General features: G+C 43.4%; 1 protein-coding gene across 2 annotated transcripts in view; it reads right to left on the bottom strand.

Annotated features, from left to right (window-relative positions):
* LOC148036823 (uncharacterized) overlaps nucleotides 1-10,928 on the bottom strand; it is a 63,864-nt gene extending 52,936 nt beyond the window's left edge. Inside the window, exon 1 of one of the 2 annotated variants that reach the window (XM_087675724.1) lies at nucleotides 10,594-10,928. In XM_087675724.1, the coding sequence (XP_087531850.1) occupies nucleotides 10,594-10,818 (225 nt within the window). In that variant the 5' untranslated portion in view covers nucleotides 10,819-10,928. The remainder of the gene's footprint in view (nucleotides 1-10,593) is intronic. The other variant, XM_087675723.1, reaches the window with a different exon arrangement.
* Between the last annotated feature and the right edge of the window lie 412 nt (nucleotides 10,929-11,340).

Below are 11,340 nucleotides of genomic sequence, written 5' to 3' on the forward strand. Positions count from 1 at the left end.
GCCTCCTGTAGCAGTCGCCTGGCTGTGGTTGATCTGTTGGCAGCAGCAGCAGGGTATCTCACTCCTGAGGGTATGTCCTCTGTGCTCTCAATCAGGCGATGATACCATGTGAGAGTGCGCAACGGAAGAAGAACACGAACACAGAGGAGAGGAGAGAGAAAGCAGAGAATGAAGGAAGAAAGTCTGCACTAACTGAGATGAATGCTGAATACACTGAAATGGACAGAACAGTCCCTGCACGCAGCCCGGAGCGTCAGTGAGGGAACCAGGACAGACTGGAAGCAGTGGCAGCACCAATGCCGGAGACGGAGACGACGGGAACAGTGCTGTACCTGCAGAGCATAATGCTGGACTGACTGGGGGGGCTGATATAAATAGCCCCCAGGCCAGCAAACTGGCCGACCAGCCAAACTGGCTGACCTGGCCAGATTTGGCCGACCAGCCAGATCTGGCGGACTTTGGCCAGATCTGGCCGACTGCCCAGAAAATGGGCAGTCTGGACAAAAAACAGCCCAGTTTGGGCTGTATAACACCCAAGGCTGCTGGCTAACTAGGGCAGCCACCAAAATGAACTGACAGAGCTCCTCTGTCTCCTGTCAGACTCTGACAGGAGCTCACAACCAGGAGATGACAGACTGAGACTGATAAAGAGCAGGCTAACACCTCCACCTCTCTCCCCTCTTATCTTTTTTCATACAATCCACCTTTGCAGGTCTTGATAGGCCTATGAGAATAGTACCTCTATCAATGTGCGGACAGCAAACATCAATATTGAAGAAGAAGCTCAATTCCTCAAGTTTTGCAAAAAAGTTTCACTCATTGCATTCGTTGCTCCAAGCATGAGTTCCCGCAAACACTAAATGATACATTAATACCAATTGAAAGGTGGAGCAAGAGTGAGAGCACAACCGGAAGCAAGAGAAAAGCAAGAGCTATGGAGGTTCAAGCAAGAGAGAGTAAGACAGTATGTGGAAACTCCAACAATCACTGTGTGTGATTCATCTTTCCTTATTCTATTTTCATCTAGAGAATTAGGGATAAAGTGATAGTAATGGGCCACCGCCACTTGCAACGTATAGGTGTGCAAGCATTAAGTACAAGTAGATGTAGGTAGCTAGGCACATGCAGCCTTTAAAACCCAACATTTCCACTTTAAGATAGCCCCTAATTTGGTTTCATGGAGCACCATATTTGGTACTAGATATTACTAAAAGTTTCAAGTCATTTATTCTTGCTTCTTTACTACCTAAACCAAATTTGGCATATGCAGTACCAAATGTTGAAATCTATTGTTCTTAGTACTTAAACACAATATCAAACTTAAATTTTCATAACTTGTCAAAGGGATAAACAGTTGCAGGGTCAAAGAGATTGGCTATAGAAGAGGTGGAATAAAAAAGAAGAGGAGAAAAGGTTCCAAGAATAGAAGGAACATCCTCTCATGTACCCCTAATCACCCAAGGGCTTGCGCAGGATTTAGATGACCACTGCTCAAGACCTTGCAGGAACAAAGAGACTAGAAGGAGAAAGAAAGGAAGAAATTAGTGCTCACATTGGAGAAGGAGAAGGAAGCCCATGTCACCCTACAATGGCAATACACAAGAGATATCTATGCCCTAAAAATGGAAATAGTAACAGTAGCAATGAAAGGGGTAGAAAATTACAAGTATGAGGAAGAGTTATGATAGTACGAGCAAGAGAAAGAGAACATGGAAGAATAGGAGGTGTGTCATTAGAAATCCATAACCATCATAACCCAATTAGAAGATAGGCTAAGACAACAGGCAAACCAGATCTACCCTCCAGTCCTCCCTATTCACCCAACTTCCATTACAGATCTTATTTATCTCCTAACACTACTCCTGTTACAAACAGCCAAAATTCCCTTCATGGATGAGATTCGTTTTAACAAGTTGAGTTTCACCACATGGTTGAATTTCATGCAACAAGTGCTTGAATCTCAGGACTTTGGACCTCATCATTGGTATCGAGCCTATACCGAGACCCTCAATTAGCTCACACTAATCACATCATCAATGGAGAGCCTACAATGCCACAACCAATGTTGACTTAATGCAAGGATTGCTTCTTAAATTCCACTCTCAATTACAACATTTTCCCCTCGCAAGTGCAACAAAGAGAAAACCATATAGATAAAGGATAGATTGTTTAGATTGGGAGAGCAATGGGAAGAAGCCACTAAGAGGTAGGAGTGCCTTGAGCGAAAAGTGGAGGAGCTAACCAAGGAAAAGAAGAAGCTCCAACAAAGCAAAAAGAAGCAAGTTGCCATATTGGAAGCTTTGACCAAGTAGCGAGCTAGGGGACTAGAGAGAGCCAAGAAAAAGATCGAGCAAGTAAAGGAGAGAAATACAAGACTAAAGCAAGAGTTTCCTCACAGGCTTGCAAAAGCAAGGCATGAAAAGGAAAGTGGCCAGGGATACAGTTGACATGGTGGAGAGAATAATGAAGATTTAGTAGAGGTGCTTCACCAAAGCTTTGGGTAAAATCATAAAGCCAACCGAGGAAGACATTGTCTGAGACCTTAAGAGAAAATCGCATATGGCTAGAAAGGCACTTTAGAGCACCCTAGGACCACTACCAGAGCCTCCTAAGTATGAGCGCACAAGAGATGAAGTGGCACTCCAACTTAAGGAAAAAGGCTCATTGAGAAATAGCTAATGAGATTGGGCTTCATGATCATGACACCTACATTGTCACCACCCCCTATCGACACAGTGGAATTGGGATGTGGCAAGAGAACTAGAACTCCGTCTTGCGCATGCAACAATTAAGCAATTGCAAGACCAATATACATCTTCAAATGCACATAAGGATTCCAAACAACAAAAGAAGAAGTAGTTGGAAGAAGTTGGGCTTAAATTTAAGCCATCACCTCAACATGTCCAAGATGTACCATTCTTGAAAGAGTGGAAAGTGATCATCATTTGATGGGAAGAGGAAATCAAAGAGCTAGAGAAAAGAGGGCCACTGGACACACCAATGACTTTCACCTTCACCATGACCCAAAAGATAAAATTTACACTTTCAGTTAGCATCATGTGGCAGTAGGGAGATGAAGACTACTAGCAGAATAAGATGCTAGAAACACCCAGGAAGATGTGAGGGCTGGAAGCGTAACCATCTTGGAGAAAGTCCATTCTTGAAACAAGTAAGGAAGCTTGGCTGGCCTTCTGCAAATCTCTTTCTACAGAGAGAGGAAACCCTACTTACCTACCCTACCCATGGAGGCATGGTCTCGACTTCAACCCTAGCCTCCATGGCAAATATGACTTTTCCCTCATCTTCCACATCAATGCCAAAGATCCTAAAGATAAGATTCCAAGGGCAAGATCTAGGCCCTTCCTTTTGCAAATTTGTGGTGGACATTTTCCAAAACTATCCTAACCTCGCCTTTGTACTTACATGCAATTACCTTAAGTTGTTGGTGGTTCTACTGAACTAGGAAAGAGCTACAAATGAGGGAAGGCTGCATCCCTTATTCTTTGATATTAATGACAAATTGATAGGTATGCCATGGCCAGATTAATCCCTCAGGCTACCACGTTGTCAGCCTTTTGTCTCAACCTCTTGGAAGACATGCATAAAAGCCACTTCACTAGTTGTGATCACCCCTTCCTGCCATTCCCCCCAATGAGCACTCGTATCTCAATCAAGGGATACGTAATGAGAAAGGCCTATCTTAAGTGTTCACTCAAGCCCTTATTTCCACCACCTCAAGAGAAGGGAAAAGAGGAGTAGTACATATATAACTCATCAGTAAATAAAGAAGTATGTGCTCATATAGCTAGGGGTCCTCAAGCTAAAGGTATCCAATGATTCGATCAGCTTGCTCTATCCTCAATCCCCTAGCCCTTTCCCCCACAAATTGTCAAGGTCCTAAACGGCAAGACATTCCAAGAAATTGGCCAACTTGTCTTCTTGGCAACTACCTCACTGCACCAATAACCCTTCGCTGATTGGGTCCTCAAGTGTGGGACAATACTAAGGAGTTTTGGCTCTCTTAGCGCAAACCCATCTCCCAATCACACAAAACACCTACTCACCTCTACACATAGAACACACTATTTCCTTGCATGTATCTTGAAGTGCTGAGAAGAACCATCGATGACCACCTTTCCCTTGACATCACATGACCTCTTACCCTACCCACCACTATTCCACGCAAGTTCCAGGCACCTCTACCAGTGCCATGGGGCTAGCACTTAAATAGTGAGAGGGGTAATGTCAACCGATTATGAGTCTATAGTGGAAAAAAGTAAGGAAAATGGCCAAGAAGCAAGAAAAAGTAGACAAAAGAGAGAAGTTTATTAAAATTTAGAAAAAGAATCCAAAAATTGAAAAAGCATAGATAGCAAAAAACTACAAGGATAGGATGGCACAAAAAATGAGAAATATTCTAACATTGAAATATTATATGGCCTAACATAATGAAATGTAAAACTAGTTTCTGAGTGCTGAGCTCACTCTCGTGCAAATTATAAAATTTAGGCACATTTAATAGTGCACGAGTGTATGAGTTAGTTCTTTCAGAAAAATAGATAGCTTGATGGGTTGCAGACCCTAATGGTGAGCTTAATGTTAGCAGATTAGTCAACCCAGGTGTGAGTCAGTGCTACAGAGGCTATGGCCTTTTTGTAGTATTTCTTCCAACATTTTTTGGTGCCCTTTTTAGGGCTGGGGAGCATTTAATGCTGGCCGACCAGCATTAAATGTTGGCCAATTGCATTTATTGCTCCCCCCATTTTATGCCTATATATTGTTGGGGCTACTCCTCCTCTGGGGTACTTCAGCCATCATTTGTGGATTCTTCTTGGGAGAGAGGAGCCGGTGCCAGGGTGCCCATACAGCCAGTGACTCACTGTTGTATGTTGCTTTCTCGTGTTCAATATGGATTTTGTTTCCCGAGCATACATCTGAGTTCTCATCTGTATTTGTGTTCATTCATTCTTTCTTTCTCTTGTCTTGTGTTTCAGCAGTTTATTTCAGCATGTTGTTTATGCTTCCATTGCTGCACCACTTCTGACATGGTATTAGATTTCCGATTGTGCACACCTTGTACTTTGTTTTATTACTGATTTCAGGACTGATTTACCCCTCTACTGCCCTAGCGATTGCTGTCAACCAGATTGCGACCAGATTTTGGCTTCCATACTCTGCGTTTTGATCAGCATCTGCATCGCCTGCCTGTCCAACACCTCCTCCTACCTGTGTTTTCCTCATTAGGCTGCTGGCGACAATTCCCTACACCTGTTTAGGCAATGTGCAGCCTGCATTTTGCTGTTTACAACACTATTTTGGGCTGGGCGATTGGCAAAACAGGCCGTTTTTGCTGTTTCTAGCAGATTTGAACTGATTTTTTGACTTCGTGCAGCAGATTTTGGCTTATTTTGATCAGCTTTTGGGTTATACTGTATGTGAACTCTTGTTTTTTGTAGTCTATACTCGTGGTTTGGCTGAGTTCCCTCTCCCAATCTCTTCTTTTCTCTACTTTTCTCAATCCTCTCCAAATGGCTCCTCCTTGCACATCCCCTGATGATACGCTCCATGAAGGTTTAGGTGAGGCTCATGCAGCTTCAGAGAGGGGTTCGACGAAGCAGAAGTCAAAGGCCCAATGTTACCACTGTGGCAAGAAAGGTCATTTAAGGAAGGACTACAAAGAGTTAGCAGCTTCCAGGAAGAAAAAGAAGCAGATGACGAAGCAGGATGCGAACTCCTCCGACGAGTCATCATCTGCCTCAAATTCTGATTCCAATCCTCCAACCAAGGCAAAGTCCAAGGGACGGAAGGGATCCTCTTCTTCGGATCGTGGGAAGGGCTTAGTGGCCCCTTCCTCAGCTGCTTTCTAGTGGCGGTGATGCAGATATTCCTCATGACTCTCCAATGCCAGAGAGGGAGTGTGAGAGGGTGGTGAGATGGGGCAGCCGTGCCTCATCTATATGTCTATACAGATGCACAGGATCCAAAGAGGGACATACTTAATGCATCGACCGAAGTCTGGCAGGTACAAATCCTAGAGCTAGGATTGACGTCTAGGTTCATGATGGGCTGGTTACTTGACAGAGAGCGGGAGGCTTTCGTCTAGAGCCCACATGAGGGGACACTTTGGCAGTTCTAGCCGAAGGCGGGGATTCCATGGTCACATGTTCAGAGACATATTTGGCAGATTGGTCTTCTATGTCCTGAGTGACATAGGTGACATAACACAGAGAGCTGCTATGATTCTTCTCTATTTTTAGGTGGTGCTGTTATGATCGACATCGACGTCAGATACTCTCCAAGGCATCTTGGTGGTGGACCGGCCACTCATTGCTTGGATATCCATGGTTCTTCTAGTGGTTCTATGTTGTATAGTTTATGATTCCCCATCATTGTACTATTGTATTGTATCAAATCACCCCTAATCTTAGAGAGGGTGTTAGCAGATTAGTCAACTTAGAGTCTGTGCTGTAGTTTTTTTTTCAGCATTTTTTGTGCACTTTTTAGAGGCTGGGGAGCATTTAATGCTGGCCGACTGCATTTATTGCTCCCCCAATTTTATGCCTATATATTGCTAGGGCTCCTCCTCCTCTGGTGTACTTCAGCCATCATTTGTGGATTCTTCTTGGGAGAGAGGAGCCGGTGCCAGGGTGCTCACAAAGCCAATGACTCACTGTTGTATGTTGCTATCTCGTGTTCGATATGGATTCCATTTTCCAAGCATAGATCTGAGTTCTCACCTGTATTTGTGTTCATTCATTCATACTTTCACGTCTTGTGTTTCAGCAGTTTATTTCAGCATGTTGTTTACGCTTCCATTGCTATACTACTTCTGACACTTAAGAGGAACGTCTGGCGAGCATTAATAGAAAATTAGGCCCTACCCAAGGTTCAAAATTCAAATTTCATATATACGGTTGAAAAAACTTATTGTAAATCATTCCACATAACTAAGAATCAAAGGCTTATCTCTTTTCACTATCTATATGTCGACCTTTTTTGTTTATTCCACCATTGCATGTGAGCTAGGCTAAGAAAATTGGGAAGCATTTTTTAGTTGAGCTTATAGGCTTGTTCTCTTATTTCCTGTCTACAACTCCATCTCTTCTCCTCACCTTCTTTTTTTAATTTGAGAGGTAGAGAGACACGAAGACTGTGACAGGTCAGAGGCCAAAGAGCTTGAGAGGGCTTGGAAAGAGAGAAGGGAGGGGGACTCGCTTCATCTTGGAGGAATAAGCATAGGAAATCGATTTCTTGCATACGCATGTGTGAAGGAAACTGCTAGGGTTTGCACTGAGGACACACAGAGTGTACGACCACAACAAAAACACAAAGAGATAGACACAGACACAAAGGGCAAAACTCAAAACTCAAACACAAACAAAAAAAGGGGAGAGAGAGAGAGAACACAACTCTGAAGTGAATGAATGTTGTAAATGAATGTAAGAGTATACGGTATGCTCAAGGGCAGAGCAATGTCAGAGTGTGACATCCACCGAAGACGGATCCCAAGTCTATGACCACCAGTCGGAGTGTAGGAGAGCTGAATAGTGAATGGCAGCAGGCTGGTCACCAAAACACAGCAGTGTACCACCGATCGGAGGCTGGAAACTCTGCACAGTCTATTGTAAACAGCAAGCTGAAACAGTGTATGAGAGTGTCAGGGCCTACAATGCTGAAAACGCAGGCTGGCTAACCCTAGAAATGATGGACAGCACGCTGAACAGCAGTCTCGGACAGTCTGGAGCAGTCGCCAGCAGCTAAGAGCTATCGCATACAGCAATGGACAGGCTGAAGATAATGTGGCTGCAATCGATGATAGCTGGAGATGGAGGCGGGCTACAGGCTGGAAACTAGGCGCCAACACCAGCAAAGGGTGTGTAGGCTGGTATAACTTGCAAACAAGGATGATCACTGAATAGAGGCAACCTGTCTATTTATAGATGTGGAAGGGTGTCCCAAAAATTAGGGTTTCCACTAAACTCTCTCGAACCGCTTAGGGTTTCCACTGAACTCTCTCAAACCGCTCCCTATTTTAGGATTTTACTCTAAAAGAGCATTTTTAGTGTGTTTTGGGCCTGTTTAAGAGGCTAATCAGCAAGTAATGCATATTTTAGCTCAACAGCATGATCAAGGATGAAGAATTGTGGAGCTTGCTAGCGTGGTTAATCAAATTGTCAAATCTTTAGAGCTCATACCGATGCCTTGGCCTTTCTGGGATGACCCTTTGACCTCCCTTAGTAAGATAACTATCGCCTCTATAGTCTTGGTAGGTCACTAGGCAATCAACATGCACCCTTTGCCCAATGCCTTGGCTACTTGGGGTTGCAATATCTTGAGGTACTTATGGGCTTGAGCTATGTTACAATCTCTTGCTAGTTCCAATTTTGGACCTCAAAGAGGGGGTTGAGTTGAGAAATGTATCTTATATTAATGAGCTCTTTAGTATAGCCCCAAAACTCAATTGATTATTACCAAACTTACATAAAAAAGAAAGGTGTTCCTAGAGAGTGTCTGTGTCCCATAAGCCAAACCCTAATTTGGGAGGATCCACTCATCTATAAATGGATAGGCTGCCCACCACTCAACCTATCCTTGTTTTCAGATTGTCAATGCCGTGTCTCTGCTCTCCAAACCCCATCTTTTGGAGGATATCTTAGTTCAAGCTGTTGCCTACAGCTAAGCACTTGCATCAGCCCTACATCTGCTACGTATAGCTGATGGCAGCAGTTTTCCAATCTAGTTCCATTGCTCCCAACCATCGCCATCCACTGAGTGACCTTCTACTGCTGTGTTTGCTGCTGTATGACCAGTTTTTGGCCTGCCTTTGCTGCTGTATGACCTACACCAGCTTGCATTCGCAACTCCCAGCCTGCTGTCATCAGCCTGCCAGTCATCATCAACAGCTATGGTTTTCAGTCTACTGCAGCTACCACCTCATTTAGACTCTTTTGAGCCTGTTGCCTCCTATTCAAGCTGTCCTAGTCACATCTGGCACTGATCCACTGTCCAATCTCTCCAAATATATGTTTGTTGCTGCACATACATTTGGAGATTGCCTTTTGCATTTCAGGATCCATATAGAGGATTACACACTCTCCAATTCACTCTCTCTACCTCGGTCCTAGAGACACGAGAATTCAAGGTTTTGTATTCACTTTGCATAGTCCTATTGAGTCCTTTATCAGTCTATGCTTTGACATACAATTGTGTTTGTTGTCCATAGATAAGTATTTCTTAACAAGATCTTCCTATGTTTGACGTCAACATGACTAAGGCTCTAGAGTTTAAAGTTTGAGTTCCCAAGCTCCCTACATAGTTCCTTCAAGAATTAGGTTGCTCCCATGATCAACTTACTAACACCTACTTGGATAGCTCAAGTGCCATTACTTTAGCTCAATCTCAACTAGTTTAAACCGATGTTTTGGACCACCACAATTGGACTTTTGGTTGGTTAAGAGGGAAGCAATGTCTTTTACCTCTCAATTATTTTTTTAAATATATTCTTTTGTAACCCTTTAGCTCATTTGAAGTACCATTTTTTTATATTGATGAGAATGGGTTTTGGGTTTGTATATCGAACTCCATATCATTGGTTGAGTATTTACAACCTTGTCCAAGGAAATTTGGGCTACTGAGGTTGGGCACCCATTTTCCTTGCATATTTTGTCATGGCTACTTATGCCATGTGGAACACTCATTCAAGTCAATTATTTTTGCCTAATTGCAGGTTGGTCAAATTCCATCTTTTACCTATTCATAGATTGCTAAACTTGTACATCCTTCAATTCTAACTTTAGTATTTTACACCTAAGAGCTTTAGCATAGGACTCAAGAACCTTGTTGATCTCTACCTTCATTCTCTCTTGACTTCCCACTTACCTCAGCACCTTTGTTTCCATCGTAGTAAAGCTCTCACAAGTTGGAGATCAACTTTGGCGAATGCTAGAGAGCTAAGGTTTGCCCATGTTGTTATCACTTGCAAGTAGGATATGATTAAGTGCATTGCTTGAGTACCCAAATTTCCAATACATATAACAATCACATAAAATTCAGGCACCCACTTTCTTTGAAGCTTCATACATGGAAGCATCGATGCTACAGCCGTTGCCTTAATATTGTAAGGGACTTGCAAAGGCCAATTCAATCAATCTGAGTTACAGTTGACTACAACATTGGTGAAATACACAATAGGTTACTCGAATGACAATGGTCCACTTATATACGTGCCTTGTTCATGCACAGAATTCTAATTTTTAAGTTCGTGTCTTCCTGTGAAGATGTCAGTCTGTCTGTGCGTAAGAGAGCCATCTAATTGTCAAACATATAATTTCATGAGAAAACCAGTGCCACCGATCATATACACGGTTTTGCGAGACAAAAACGTCCTCTCTTCTTCAGATTTGAAGGACATCTCAGCTGCAAGTGAGGGGATGACAGTACCTAACTGTTCATATATCATTCAAACGGTGCCATTGATGCAGTTATTCATTACCATAAGTGGTCAGGCTATCATCACCACAAGGGGCAACCTTCCTGTGTCTGTGACAGGCAGCAGTACAGGACAAGAAAATGGAGCAAACGACAATACTCTACCCCATAGGGAGGGATATGTTTCACGTCCTCGGCCGAGTCATTGTCCCCGATGTCCCCCCCGTTGCAGTCCAGCATCTCCACACGGAAGAGCTCCCCTTCGGCCACTGTGGTGACAGGAGGGATGAGTGGGTGCCATCGATTGTGGATGGGGGTCTCCTGTTCCTGTTCCCATGGCCTCTTGTTGGGATCCACTCTGATCACTGTGCGGGGTGTTCTCGGAGCCATTCTCTCTTTAAAGAGGCACGCTCGCTAGCACACAAACACACTCAGACTCTCCTCGTCTCCCCAGATCGCGGGTGGGTTGAGTTTTATAAGTGTGTCAGGTTCGTTACACACCAAGTAATGGATTGCCAACCTCGCTCCGAGTATAGGCATGCACTTTTTGAGACTGGACACGGATATGGGCATCATACTTTTACACATCAAATGGACACAATGTGTAAAAGTATAAAAAATAAAATTTATAATTTTTTTATTAGTTGCAAATGTAAAAAGTGTACCCTTGTCCACCACTTTACAAAGTGGGTAGGGGAGAGTCCAAAAGAGGGCGAGGAATTCATCTGTTTAGTAGGTAAACAACAGGTCATGTCCTTTTCAGTGTGTAAAGGATTGCGAATGCCCAACCCTTAAATAAGTGTTTTGATTGGTTAAAACTTACAAAGTGGGAGTCCCTTATTTGGTGTGTAACTAGCCTGAGTTTTGATCCCCATGTCCTGCATCCATTGCGGCACAAATCCATCAATGTGT

Source organism: Lygodium microphyllum, chromosome 4, assembly GCF_053477565.2.
Source record: "Lygodium microphyllum isolate KBCC chromosome 4, Lygodium_microphyllum_v1.1.10, whole genome shotgun sequence".
Taxonomy (NCBI): Eukaryota; Viridiplantae; Streptophyta; class Polypodiopsida; order Schizaeales; family Lygodiaceae; genus Lygodium; species Lygodium microphyllum.